This window comes from Thermobia domestica, chromosome 13 (assembly GCF_964235325.1).
Source record: "Thermobia domestica chromosome 13, izTheDome1.hap1.1, whole genome shotgun sequence".
Taxonomy (NCBI): domain Eukaryota; kingdom Metazoa; phylum Arthropoda; class Insecta; order Zygentoma; family Lepismatidae; genus Thermobia; species Thermobia domestica.
Window position 1 is genome coordinate 93,961,519 of NC_137466.1, and position 15,710 is coordinate 93,977,228.

General features: G+C 36.2%; 1 protein-coding gene across 3 annotated transcripts in view; it reads left to right on the plus strand.

Annotated features, from left to right (window-relative positions):
• Positions 1–15,710, plus strand: part of LOC145668345 (venom protease-like) — a 166,464-nt gene that overhangs the window by 107,248 nt on the left and 43,506 nt on the right. For 2 of the 3 annotated variants that reach the window (XM_081736104.1, XM_081736105.1), the window contains exon 3: positions 12,998–13,763. In XM_081736104.1, coding sequence (XP_081592230.1) covers positions 12,998–13,763 — 766 coding nt within the window. The remainder of the gene's footprint in view (positions 1–12,997; positions 13,764–15,710) is intronic. The other variant, XM_081736106.1, reaches the window with a different exon arrangement.

A 15,710-nucleotide genomic window follows, 5' to 3' on the forward strand; every position in this document is an offset into this window, starting at 1 on the left:
GTATAAGGTGCTCGAAGTGTGCGAAGCTCATCAACGTCTACCTCCACATCAAGTTTGATCAAGATCGTATAGATTTTATCGATCGCAATTTATTGAGATTTCTTGATTTGCATATTTCAAATCCAAATTTGCTGGTCAATGATTCGATTAGGATTAGGAATTAGAATTTTGAACTTTCGGCAGATATTAGCCCGTCATGTATGGGGGATAACACCCCTCGGCGATCACACTGCCTGGGGAATTGGGAAAGGAGAAAGGAACGAGGAAGGAAGAAAGTGACCTGAGACTATCATGTTAGATACCATCCCGGCATTGGTCTGGTGTAAATGAGGAAAACCTCACTCAGCACGTCTGTTGCCTGGAAAAGCTGTTACATTTTTTTTTCAATCAAGTATCTTCACCGGAATCAAAGGCGAGAGCATTAGTGACTACGCTACGTAGGATCACGAATAACTCGAGAACCATTAGTCCTTCACACCATATTTTACATGCATACACACTGAACTCATCAAGGTTGATAACCATGCCAGAATCAACCAAAAGCCTGCACTGCATGGTATTTCAAATGTTTACTAAGCTGCCTGGAGTTCTATCAGCATCTCAATATTCAAATCAGATGAGTTTCATCGATCACATACAATATATAGCCCACTATCCGTGTAACTTTTTTTTAAATCAACTGAAGGACGAAAATACTTTTAAATCAATCAGATACAAGATATGAATTCATATTTTCTTCGTTTAATTTCAATACCATTGTTGCTTCTTGGTATATTGTTTGTGTGACATCAGTGTGAAGTTTTCATGACAATAGACATTAAGAGGATGCTACATCAATACAGAATGAATGCTGCTTGCATAACTTCACGAATATAACACCTACGTGATTAAATTTGTGCTGTCAGTCGTACAGTCATGAACTGTGCGAATTATCTCATTCTGAATATGATTTTATGCAGCGCCGTAACTTAGATTTTTTTCTGGAGGGACAAGCATAATACGCGTATTTGGGCCCCCTAGAAAAAGTTGTCTCTCTAAATCTTGGACCCCCTTTTTCCTTCTTTCTTTTACTCTTTATGGGCCCTCCGGAGCATGCGGGCACTGCCGCACGGCAAGGTCTGCGGAACTGTTAGTTACGCCCCTGGACCCGTTCCATACATGGCAAATTAATTAAGGGAACAATATTGACAAATCTCAAAGATATACGAATAAATATTATTTCTAGGAACGCTAATAGTATACATTTTTTACTGAAATGGGCCCACGACTCATTTTTGTTTTATTTATCTTTTGTGTGCTGTTTTCTTTATGTAATGTAGTGAAACTGTTTGATGCTTCATTTATAATTTCATGTTCGTATCGTATATGGAGTAAGAAAATTTTGTCTTAAAATGGGCCCCCCTCGAACGGAGGGAAGCTTCCGTGGAGGGGCAGTTGCCACCTGCCCCCTACAAATTACAGCCCTGATTTCGTGTCTACACAGCGTTGCCCGTTTATAACTTACCTAAAAGAGAATCCGAATCAGCTAGCACTTTCAAGTTCCATCTATAAACTTCGGTATGAGAAAAATTTTAACTTTGATCCCTCGGTCACTCTCTTTAGATTCAAGGAGATGGATCACTAATGAAATAGAGTGATATGAAAGAATTAGTAAAATAAGAATATGGTAGGAAACAGGAAAACCCCGAAAAAATCCGTAGACACGATGTTGTTCACCGGAAACTCATAGCACATGAAAATTTCATCTTTCTTCTGATAATGTAGCAAAATTGCATGCAGTACTATGAACTGAACAATTCATCAAGTCAATTTGATGATGAATCTATAATCTATCAGAGAATATTAAGATTTATGTCAAGTATAATTTCGTTGCTTACTCTTTTGTCTCTTTTAAGAATAACAAAGAAATTGCTTTGAAACAAATAGAAAACTTAAAATCATCCTGGAATTTAGAAACTAATTACGATGAAGTAAAGTGTTAAGACTTCCTTAAATGACGTTTATAACTGAGAAATTTTCATGTCATGACTGTTTTATGATCTTACGCTACAATGTGCATCTCAATGAAGATTTTTTGGGCCGCGGTGGCTCAGTGATAGAGCGTTCACCTCTGGTGCTAGGGGTCTCGGGTTCAAACCCTGCTCCCGCCAAGTGAACTTTGTGGTGGACAAACACCGTGTGCGTGGGTTTTCTCGGGGTTCTCCCGTTTCCTCCCACTTTCTTCATTCCACCATTTCACTCATTACTCATCATCACCGTCTCCTTTAGCCTAACCGGCATAACCGTGGGACGTAAAACTCAAAGATTTCATTTTCATTTTCAATGAAGATTTGTCAGCCAATTTCAAATTCTAATTTTGTAACTTCAATGTCGTAAGAAAAAAAATATGGCGCGAACTATTTAAAATACGAAAATAAATCAAATTGTATTAATATTTGCAATAACTCTTATACGAATGGGGACTTGTTTCATGCTTCAATTCATATCCCTGTTGGTCTAGCGATACGTGTATACCTTTCGTATGCACGTTGTGCCGGGTTCAATTCCTGGTTAGAGATGTTTTAACGCATCACTTGAGTTTGGATTCCACCTTGAATTGTAGTCATTATCTCATGTAGTCTCGGTGCTGCAAAGGGAAGCTAAACTTTAACAAATAAATAAACCAATTTTCTTAAAAAATATTGTTTTATCTCTTCATGGAAGGTAAAATGTAATAGGAAGTCATCCAGTTCAAACCTCTTTGGTAATATTTTGGGTCTCAGTTCATGCCAAGTATTCCGAATGTAATTTTTGGTGATAAAGTATACTGCTCTAATTTTGGATCCGACTCTAGCAATTCTCAATTAATCTACTGGGCAATAATATAAACTGTTAAACAAACAGATCTAACAAAAGTATGAATTTAATTTTATAAAGGAAATGCATTGTCATTTAAGGGGTCATTCGAGTGGTTGACATGGTTAAACATACTGATCACATGAGTGATACTCATTTATAATAATGTGACAGTGTTATTACTTATTCCATTCTGTCAGGAAAAAAGCACAGCTACTCATGAGCTAGCGAATGTCTTCGGAAATGTCAGAGAAGCAAAATCTTTCTAGATAAGGCAACTCAGAAATATTGAATTTGTTTAAAAATTATGAAAAAGTTTGTAAGTTCCAAAGCTGTTACTATAAGTATTTAAGCTACATATACACAACTATACAGTCATGTTTTGAAAACAGACATCTCATTTGCACTACGCCAATAAATATATATATTCTCCAGCACTCACTGTTGGTTTAATGGTTGAAACTTTTCTCTATCAAATAATTAATTTTCTATAATTCTACATTGCATGTATAAAACAACTTCTTGTGTATAAATTAAAGCTTGATCCATATCTATTAACTATTGGGCTTAAGATGCTATGCTATGCACCTTACTAAATCACTAATTAAGTGACAAAAGGACTGACTAAATGACTAAATATAAACCTACTTTATTTTAAAACATGGTGCAAGATTAGTTGAGAAATTTTAACTTGATTTGAACTTATTCATAATTGAACTGATTATGTGGTAGGGTAAGTGATTGAAATTAATTTTGCGAAGTAATATGATAAGGTAATGTAACTACGGTAACTAGAAGGGTATGAAGGATATGACAAATTACTTTGTTAAATTACACTTATAGGGTGGGTACAAAGTTATTTCCCCTAAAACAAGTAAGGAAAGAAACGAAATAAGCGAGCATTTCTATAATGCGTCTCTTAGTGTGCCTGGAACTTTTAACCATGTTTTAATACGTGTTTTCTTTAAGAGTTGTTTCCTGAGCGATGTTGTGCGAAGTAGCACAAGTGTTGAGATAAATCGTAAATTAACAAAGGAGCAACGCGTTTTCATGCCACAAGCTTGCTGGGAAGACAACGAAAGCACAAATGCGATGACAGCAGTCCTTAGGACAAGATTTCCAGGTTTGGAATTACCATCACTCAAACCATGAGAGACCTGAACCAATGATCCGAGGCTACAGGCTCTGTGTGAGCTACTGCAAAGCGGACGATCGATATAGCTCGAAGAATCTAGTAGAAGGCGCACACGTGACGTGGGAATCACACAGGATCTGAAGATGAAAACTTACCGGTCAAAGCTTGTGCATACATTGCATGAATGTGATCTGAACCGGCGTGTTGAGTTCTGTGAGTGCTTTATCACTCGGAACGAAGCTGGTAAAGACTTGTGAAAGAAAATGTGGAGAGATGAGGCCTCATTCAAGATGAACGGCCGCGTAAACAGACACAATTGTGTTTATTGAGTAATACCAATCCACACAAAATTGTGACAGAAGACTTAAAGTCGCTTGTATCACTGTTTGGAATGATACTTGGAGTGGTGTGTCATAAGATCATTCTTTTATGAAAGAACTGTTGCCAGTAACACATACCCTCAGATGTTGTAGGAAGTTGTCATTCCAGAACTTGAAAATAACTCTCGTTACAAAAACATTCAGTTCACGTGACATTACAGCGGTGTACCATCTCACTTTGGTGTCGTGAGGGATTTCCTGGATCAGCATTTTGATGAATGGATTGATCGTCGTGGTACGAGAGATTGGCCACAACGTTCATGTGACCTCACATCAAACTACTTCTCCATGTGGAGTATTGTCAAAGACGAGGTGTTTTCCGGCCACCGCAGGATTTGGATCATTTGAAACAGCTAATCAAACAATTATTCAAGAGAGTGGATGTCAATCCTCGGTTGTGTCATGATATTTGAAAATCAGTGCTGAAGGGGTGTACTTTGTGCAATGAACATGGTGGGAGACAGTTTGAACAGTATTTGTAAGTGTAATAAAGACTGTAAAGACACCTATCTTTTTAAATATTGTTTCTTCGCTTATTGGGGAAAGCCCATTCCGTGTTTATATTTCAAAAATCATACAATCATATATCCATTAAAATTGACACAATAAACTAATTTATTGAGCCGATAAAAATATGAACAATTTAGAAATGAGAATGTTGGAAACTTAATTTGAATTATTGATTCACTTGGATTCTAGGGAAGGGACACGCCCTATTCTTGCTTCCCTTGCAAACATCTATATCTATATCCAATTACTTGTAGAAGGTTTGAAATTATTCATAAATTATTATTAGCCCCAGCTCCAGAGATTTGGTCCCTCCTCTTGCAAAGAAAGTTATACATGTTCTTAATTTAGACTCTACCGCTATTAAATTACGTGCACTATTCATGCTATTTTGCGTAGAATAGCACAAATGATGTAACACTTCAGAAACAACTTTTCTCTATAGTTTTATATGTGCACAGCTAGGTAATTTTACTTTTCCAAAATTGAGTTTTTGCTAATCACTTATGTTTTGTTTTTCGTGCGTGCGTGCGTTTCTCATATCTCATCTAAGTTCGGCAACGCTGTAGTCTCTAACATCTCATCATTTTTCCGTTCCTCTTAGTAGCAGGTTACCAAGACATATTTTCATATGTTTGGTCTTTTTTTGTTTTCAAGTGCATACGTATTATCCTATCTTTCCAGTTGGAAATGATTAATTGCTCAAGCTTCACGACAGGGAACCAGTTTCGGTGAAAACCGACCCGGTTTTGAAGAAAACCGAAACCGGTTTCGGTGGGGGGAAACCAAAAGGGTTTTAGAGAAAACCGAAACCGGTTTCGGTGAAAAACCGAGCCGGTTTTGGAGAAAACAGGACCGGTTTTTGAGAAAACCGAAATGTCGATTTTGTGAATTCGGGTTTTCTAAAAACCGGTTTTCCCCATCCCTAATTCATACAAAGGAACAAACACTAACCATGGTGAGGTCATTGCGCCATGTGAAAGCACGAGCTTTGTTTAATGTAAAAATATGGCATTTTAAATTAAATTTGACAAATTCCTATAATGCCCACATTGGGCCATCACTCCTCTTGGAGCTTCGATTACCATTACTAGTGCAGTCTATGACCAACATACACAAATAAAGACTGAAAAGGAACAATAGAATTCATCTAGCAATCGTATTTAATTACTTCCGTTATTTTCGTAACCTGGTGCGCCTTAAATTTAGGCAACTGTTTTTTCATAGAATTGGTCATTTACTTGCGTATTGTACGGCGCAAGTGAACCATTTGGTACTGGTATATATATATATATATATATATATATATATATATAGTACACCATAAATAAACAAATTGTTTGAGTTTTAGGTACTCAATGTAGTTAAATAGCTCTATTCACTTTTGTGTAACGTGTTTGTCCATAGCAAATAAATGATAAATAGTTTACGCAATATAAAAAGTACGAAGCACGGATTGATATATATTCGTTGCTTTGTTTGATAATGAAAATTAAGTGTAACTTCCTTAATTCCTCCCACCCAACACTTGCTTATACAGAACTAACAGATGGTGTCAATCCTTCAGTATGCTCAGTCAATATACCAAATATCATAAGCCATGCTGATTGTTGTTGTTTACTGTTGTCTTGGGAACCATAGTGTTTCTCCGAGTTACATTTCATGATTTTAAGTTAGAATATCCGAAAAGACAGTTTACAGACTAGTGTCTTCCAATCTATGAGTTATAAGGGCATATATGGCCCACCATATTTTATGCTAGTTGCAAAACATGGGTTATCGAACCAATAAATGGACTTCTTATTGTAGGAGAAAAGGATATCATCGTGACGACTTCCCTCATTTCGCTTTGGGTACCAAAGCATACATTGAAAATTTTGAATTATCAACTGCTTTCTGTTGCGTCTAGTTTTTCTACAACTCGCTGCGCTAGAATTAAATCATGCGGTACAACTCACCAACTTTCCTAACGAGCGGAAGTGACGCACAATGCTTAATTGTGAAGTACCGAGTTCTACTACCAATTGCTGAGTGCTGGTATCTGGATTTAGCTTAACTGTTTGGCGAAAAGAGTCCGAATCAAAGATGGTTGTTCTGTCAGAGTGTTCCTTATGTTCCAAATCCTGATTTCCATATTTCAATTTCCAGAAACCACCTTCTTGCGGTATCATGGCTCACAATGTTCTATCCTTTTGCATGGCAGATATTTCTAGTGGTCTCCGTCACATTATGCCCGGACTGGAATTCATAAAGCAAAAGAGTTCATGAGCGAGATGATTTTGCTTATCCGTTGTAACGTATAAAGTACAAAAAATATTGTCTCAAATTTTAATGAATGTTACTTTAAAGGAGAGGAATAACAGATACTGAATAATATAAGAAAATATAGGTAAATATGTTCATGAGAGATGTAAGGAACTCTGTATTCTAAAAGCTTTTTGAGGATATCAATATTTATAATACCCTCTGTAAGTTAAATTTATTCAATACAAAAATTAGAATAACAAATAAGTTTAAAAATTAAAGAAAACTATAAACTAAATAATACAGAAAATCAATTTAAACATACCACAGTCGTTATGACAGAAGTTACTAAATGTAAGGTAAAATATGTGACGTTCTTAGATTGTCAGCTTAGGTATTGCAGGTGAAATTGAGATGCTGAGGATAATACGTGTAATATCAGGGAAAATCGGACAATCTTTGCGTCTACTGACTTATTGCCAGATTATAAATCATAAACGAAAAACAAGATACACAATTTTCTACACACGTTTGTATATTTTTCTACATAATTACCACATCAGTCGAGGTACTTATTCCACACCACCCTACTATGTTTTTCAATGACCGCTGCGTAGAAGGTGGCCGGCTGATCACGAAACCAAAGAGAACAACGTTCTGCGCTTCGGTGTCGTTAAAGAACCTCTATACCTATATACTGCTAGGAAATTCTTAAGTGGACCAAAAAAGATGGTAATCACTGTGAGCAGGTTTGGACTGTAAGAGAAATGCTCCATAATTTTCCACCCCAATAGTGAAGTTTGGCGATTGTTGTGTTTGTCACGTGCGGCTTTGCGTTGTCATGCAGGAATACCACATCGTCAACATATTCTGACGCTTTTCCTAATAGCTGCTCTCAGATAGGAGAGAATGCGACAGTAGCGTTCTGCGCTGATGGTTTCACCTCTTGGCAGGAAATTCAGTAGGAGTGGCCCCCGGCTGTCCCAAAACTTTTAAAGCACCAGTTTACTGATCGATGGTGTTTTCCAGAATTACATCGTTACTGGCAAGTCGCGATGTTTCCACACTATGTTCTACTGTTTTGACCCGGAAGTGTAATACAGTATCCATGTCTAGTCGCTAGTGTTAATGTGGTCCACAACACTGTCGTGCTTCTCGATGTAACGCTGCAAATTGTCCAATGACATGACCATTCATTTATTCTTGTTGACACCATTAAGAAGGTTAGAAACCCACCGACATGACACGTTGTTGTATTCCAACGAATCGTGAACAGTGTCATAAACACTACCATAGGGAATGTCAAGCTCCCTGACAATGTCCTTCAGATGAACACATTAAGAGTATGTATCACTGCGAAATTAAAATATCGCTAATTTTACAGTAATTATGTGATATCTTCAAATAGATAAAAGATCATCAAAAAGTGGATCAAGACCTCCCTAGACGATGTTATTTTGCATGAGGTACCATTATCACGAGTCACCTAGTAGCTTTTCGTTTGCTGTTATTTAGAAACGCGAAAATAAATGCCGATTTTCTAAACGTTTGGAAATCGAAAGCAGATAAATGAGTCGTGATAACGGTATCTCACGCAAAATAATACTGTCTAGGGAGATCTTGTTCCAGTTTTCGATTATCTTTTATCTATTTGAAGATATTATATAATTACTGTAAAATTAGCGGTATTTTAATTTCGCAGTGATGGAGCCTCTTTATCATCTTTCATCATTTCATCAACATTCGTAATGTTATCCGGTGTCAGCGAGGAACGACATCGACCCGATCGCTCATTGTCCTGGACATTTTCTAATCTATTTAACCATTTTCAAATTCTTTGCATCACGACTGCACACTTCGCACTGCTAAACACTTGTCACCATTCATCGGCTCCATTTCCCAGGGGGTATCTTTGGCTGTGTATCCCTTGCACCATAGAATAATGCTTCGCTACTCGTACTGTATTCGTATGGCGTGCACGTCCTGAGCATCCAGTCATCTTTAGTAACTAATAACAGCGCCGTGCGGTGGAAAAAACTGGGGACGTTCCAAGAAAAGTTCACTGCATCGCATGTATATCTCGATTATTATTTTTTTTTTTTTTTTTTTTTTTTTTACTAAAATTGATTACACACTCGTAAAACAAAATAGGCACAAAGACTTCCGATTTCCCTTCGTAACAAAAACCACACTATAGCAAAATGAGCGTTGTTGAAAATCCCGTTATGTAAGGTATTGCTGTAATTAATAAATAATTTTAACAAGGGACGCAATATTACTTACAAAACATACACCTCTGTGAATTTTATTTGTTTATCTACCTAAGAAACTTTCAAATACATCCTGCGAACTGTCTGGCCAATTTACACTGAAATCATTAACAACATCTCAAGGGTAAAAGTGAGGGGAAACGTGGGAGGACGCCGCTTCCCCACTTCCAGCTGTATCTGTGGCGTCCCCACTTTCTAAAATAATTACAATGAGCAAAGATAGGCAAGGGGGATGGCATGATGTCATGCGTCCCCGTACCTTTTCAGATCCAATTTTACCTCTGAATCAACTAGAATGACAATAACAAATACAGGAAAAGAAATAGAAGGAAAGCGGCCAAATTCTAGGTTTAAAAGCATCTCAACATTCACCTGGTGGAATTGAGAGGAAAGACCTTGGACCAATATTAGTCATAATGGACATGTCACATTCGATTCATAACTATCCCTTAATATAAAATACACATCACATAGAGGAAAGTCATAATCTCCTTATTATTATCCTAATTTTCCTCTAGCACAGTCACCTGTATTGACTAAATGCTCCTAATTTAGTAATACTTCCATAAAACGAATATAAAAATATATGTTACTATTATTCCTCTATAACTTATGATGCACTTGTACATAACTTAGTTGCATTGTGTAAGATAAACGGTGACCAACTTAGACAAGTTTCACTGTATTATTTAATTTTGTTACGTTCTAAATCGCTATGACACTGGTAAAAGTAGACAAAGAAGTGTTTTAGTTAGCAAATGTGATGGATCAAAAAAAAAAAAAAAAAAAGAAAAAAAAGAAAAAAGAAAAGAAAAAAAGAAAAAAGAAAGTTTATGATGATTTGTAGAGCTACAAACTAAAATATCATTTTAAACAACGTAGGTATTGCGATTTTTCCGGCTTTCGTTTGTATTCTTAAAAAAAAAAAAAAAAAAAAACTACTCATAAAATTCTTGATTTTAAAATTATTCTACTTTCTGCTCTTATAAATCTCTGTAGGACAACATGTATATGCAATTTGACCCAGGATTTTGTACTTAAATATTGTGCCTAATAATGTGCAATTTTTTCATGCGAATGCAGAATAATTACAAAGGCCTCAAATTGATTACGAATAACTTAGAATAATCGTGATCTATTCTTGTATTATGTTTGGAATGGAATGGAAAGTATATTGCACTGCCTTTCCATGAGATTTTTAAAACCTCTCTCATAAGAGAAACTTCCAGCAGATAATTAAGTAGCTAATTAACAGTTTAAAAATGTTCCTTCTGATTAACTAGCTGTTCAATGGGCAGAATGCCGCGGATAGTTTAATCATACTACATCTCACAAAATTCTTTCCATCATTAATTGGTATTGCCATAACTCAACATTTTTGAACTGTGAAACTGTAATGTAACTATACAAAAAAAAAAAAAAAAAAAACTCTTACAAAGAAGAGAACAAGCATTAATCTAAGTAATTTTCAAGGTCATCATTTAACTTTCTCCAATTATTTAATACGATTCATGACGATTGAAAATTATGACTAGGAACTTGAATCTTATGATGCATCTCTTTGCTAAAGAGACAGAAAATAGATCTTTCATAAGGATACAAAATATCCTAAATTAGTGTACTGAACATAATGGAAGTAGATATTTTCAATGCTACTTCAAAAATTTCGTGATGTGAGTTAAATGATAATATAAAAATTCAAAAATTTATTAATCTCAATTTCATAATTATTATTATTGTAGAAAACAAACTAAATACTTGCTGTGCATTCCATATTCTTTGATAGAATATGCAATCCAAACAATACAAAGGGGACATTATTCATACTTAAAATGTTACAACAGTCGCTGATATCGCTGATATTAACGAAAATTCCTTCTTTATATAAAGACTAGCCCCCAGACCGGTTAAATTGGTACTCTGCCCCCAGGTCCAGGTCTTTTGGCTGGTCCTGGGACAAGTAAACTTTTTTCTTCTTTTTTCTTATTTCTTTTCTTCTTAATTTTCAGTTTGGACCTGGAAATATTTCTTCCATGTTTCTGTTCCCTCTTCCAATTTTCTGTTCCCTCTTTCAACTCCCAATATTTTCTTTATTTTTCAAATCATCGATCACTTGTGTTCTTCTTTCTATTCATCGTTTTCTTCCATCTTTCCTTTTATGGTGGTATGAAGAAGACAAATTCTTCGCAATATGTGCCCAATCCAATTGGCTTTTCTACGAAGGATGGTGGCTAGAAGCGTCCTCTTCTCTCATATCTGTTTTAAAACGTCTTCGTTTGTTACTCTTTCTGGTCATTTTATCTTCTCCATCTTCCTCCAAACAGTATATTTTTGAAACAATATATCATTATTTAAATGAGAAGTCCAAATACCGAATTTCATGTCCCTAACCTTAAGAGAGTCCGAGATATGGAAATCTTATTATAATAATTGTAATTCCCACCCATTTTACCTTCTCATCCCCTTGTCTTCCTTTCTAGAAGAAACATTAACAAACGATAAAACACGTGTCTAATTATCTTAAATGAGAAATCCATATACCAAATTTCATTTCTCTAACGTTCAGAGATTCCGAGATATGGACATTTTAAGATAATAAATGCCACCCTTCTCCCCCCTTTCCAATCGAATTTCTATTTTAAAAACTTTGCTTACTGGGACCTTACATCACAAATCCTATACCCAGTCCAAATCAAGGGCGCCGATCCTGGGGGCCGAGGGAGCCCTCAAAGCTCATGTGGGCTCCTCATTGTATTTGTAAATTTACAATATTTGGCATAATTTGAATGCAATTGCCTTAAAATCCTCATATATGCTTTCTGCATCTGAATGGGCCTTCCCAAATTTACAGAGAAATCGGCGCCCTTGGTCCAAATTTCAAGTTTCTAGCTTAGGCGGTTTGGCCTGGGCGTTGATCAATCATTTAATCAGTCAGGACTTCTTTTATATATCGTCATCGTGATGAAGTATAAGCGTCTATTATACCATTTAGAATATAACTAATATCTCCTTCCGTATTGTTCGGAATATAATTGCTGGAATGAACATGGAGTGCACAACAGATGCTTAATTTCTTTTCCAAAATAATAATAATTGAGGTCAGTAAATTGTTGATCTTTTATAACAAAAATAATGAAAAAAAAGATTCATTGGTTACTGAATAAAAGTCAACAAAGCCACTTGCTGGATATTTTAGACTTTCTGTTAGATTTTTAATGCCCAATATAACTCTGCTTAAAGCAAATTGTCCTTTCCGTATAGAAATGTTAGCACAATCATGCATCGCCAAATTTATACCAACTGAAACTTTGAGAAATTATATTGCAATTTTTATTGCGAACATTTCACAGGCAAACATTCTATTAAAATGTTAATACAAACTTGAAATAGGTCCCTCCCGAAAATATTTGCTGCACTTGTAATTCAAGTAGGCTACACCAGTTTTATTTCCAAGTTCTAACAGTTCAAAAGTTTTATAGATAAGTATCCTCAAAAAGGATTTATAAAAGTATTTTTTGATCCATCAAAGCCAAATAGCATGCTTACTTAAGTTAAAACTCTGTATTTAGTTGGTTTTGGACTTGATAGACGTACTTTTTAAAGTAGTCTGTTTCCTTGCCTTCCAGCGTACGGCAGAAGCTGGCACAGTCATCCATCATGGCATGGCGACTCCGCTTCTTGGCCTGCTGCCGCCCCTGCTTCTCCTACTAGAAGTTTCCGCTCAACTCCACCACACTCCCATAATCCTTACGCCAATCCTAATTATTATGGTGTACCTTCATCTCCATATTCTCGTCAGTGGTCTCAACAACCACAGCCACATCCACAGGTTTACAGCCACCATCTACCTCAACCCCAGCCAGTAGTCCCCAACAACCGAAGGCTGCGAGTGCGTCTACGACATCCGCCGCCGGACGCAGGCGGTAGATACTTACGTAAGGAAACAATAGATGCTATTTCAGAGACTTTAGGCGCCATAAATACTATTGGACGATATTTAGTTAACATGACGCGTCATGGCTCATCAGACGTGACAAGTGACGATCAGACTGTGTCTGCAGACACTGGTGACAATGTGGAAGATGCTCTATATACAATTAGTAAAAATGTTCTTGGTAAAAATGTGACAGATACCATAGTTCCTATTGTAAGAGGTGTTTCTGAACTTAGTAGTGCTTTACCTTCAGTGAATCTAAACGATGGGAAAGTGGTCTTCGATATCCCTGACGAGGATAAACCCAAAAGCTGTACAACGCCCAGTGGACAACCAGGGAACTGTGACGACCTTAGCAACTGTCCAGAATTACTGTTGGATCTCATCAACCTACGACAATCCATTTGCTTCAAAAGTCTCTTCGTTCCTGGCGTCTGCTGTCCAAGGAAAGACACACCGTAAGTAGTTTTCACTTAAGTTACAATTAAATAATATTAATATTCAATTAATCTTAAAATTAATTTTATATGTTTTAACATGAGGTCGTACACTTTGCTACGTACCATTCGCTGGGTCTTATGGTAAGATCTAACAACTCTGAATTTATTTTATTTTGATCATTATTAATGATAATATTATGTAGATGGACTTGGTGAATTTTTACCTATCAACTTTGTCTTAAGTCTCCAAGTCAACTAGTAAAATTTTGGTGTAATATTAAATTAAAAATAAAATTTTATATTAACTTTTATTCACGGTCGTCAAATGCAAACATACAGGGCGATTAAAAACATAACGGATTTCATTTGTTTATAACTGAGTTTGGATAGTGTTTAATAGGATGCTATAACTGAAGTCCGATTTTCATGCTACTTGTGGCATATGATCAGAAAAGGATGAGATATTTATGGGACTATATTTGCTTGTTTAAATTCATCCCGGGTAATAGAGGCAATACCTGAAGAAAATCAGTACTGTGTACCTTATAGCTGGAATAGAGTTTTGAATTTTTGAAGTGGGATTGAAGAATAAACTTAAGGCTATTTGTTCCCGCTACGATTAGACTGATGGTCGATACGTGCTCCACATTAAACGCTCAAAATAAGTATCAAAAAATGGAGTTGAATCCAAAAGTTCTACAAAATAAGAAATTAGAAATAAATATAAAATTAAATTACCGGTCGTCGAAAAAAAGAATAAAATTAAGAATATATGACAAGAAAATAAGTCAAAAATAACAATAATAACAAAATATAACATAAAAATTTCAAAACAGGAAAACCTCAGAGCACGTTGACTATTCAATCTCGCAAATAAAAGTTAAAATACGTTCAATTACAACTGCATTATTCTTCAGAATGTGGTTAGATTTTTAGATATTTCTAAACTCTCTCTGAAGTCTTAGTATTCTGGACATTTCATAAGAGTGTACTGAATACGAAGCGGGACATTACAGTCTTCGCAATACGGATGGTTAACGCTGCGCATGAAATAGAAATTTGTGAAAATATCGATATGCAGGCGTGCAAAGATCATTATAACTTCATTTCGGCAACTAGTACTTAGTAACGTCTGCCGATTGCCCAAAATGAGTTTTACTGACTGGAATGCATTTTCGTTAGCCTGGTTCCAATCCGTTGCCAGTGAGAGCGTATCCATTGGAGAAAATAACTAGTAGATCAGAGCACGGATGAGAGTACTCCAATGTAACCTCTAGCAACGTTCTAGTCTCTTGCTGTTATTCTTGGGTACTTGTGTGCTGTTTGGTATGTGATGACAATCGAAGGTCGACCCATACTCGAATTAACTGCCATCGTGGAAGAGCATAAATCCGTAGCTTACAAAGAGATGGCCACTCAAATTCGTCAGTAGTGAGATCCTCATAAATACAAACTTACCATGGGAGTGTAGCCCGAGGACTTGCTACATATCAGTTGTAAATCTGGCTAGCATGCATGCTGCAGTGGTTGTAAGAAATACAGCGTATATGAGCTGAATAATTTTTGAGAAGTCACTCACGTTGATAGATGAACGATGATCTATTTGCTTCTGCATAATAACTAACAACAGCGTTAGTACCGAAATCACAAGTAGCTAGTCGATTGCCCAGGTAAAGAACAGTGCCAAGTAGTTTCAGCAGAGAGGAACGAGTAGATGAATAAGTAATACAACCGTAGGCTAGCTTGGAAAGAATTGGAGTACTACAAATCGCAATAGAACAATGCAATCAGCACACTACGCAAAATAGTCGGGAAATACTCGAAGGTGGAAAAATACTCGAAGGAAGTTTGTAGCTTAGAGGCAAGAACAGTACTTCATATTCCGAATGTGTAATGCGCACGTTAAGTGACAATCAAAGTTAAACCCAAACGTCATCAAATGAGAGAAAATGTCATCAATATAAG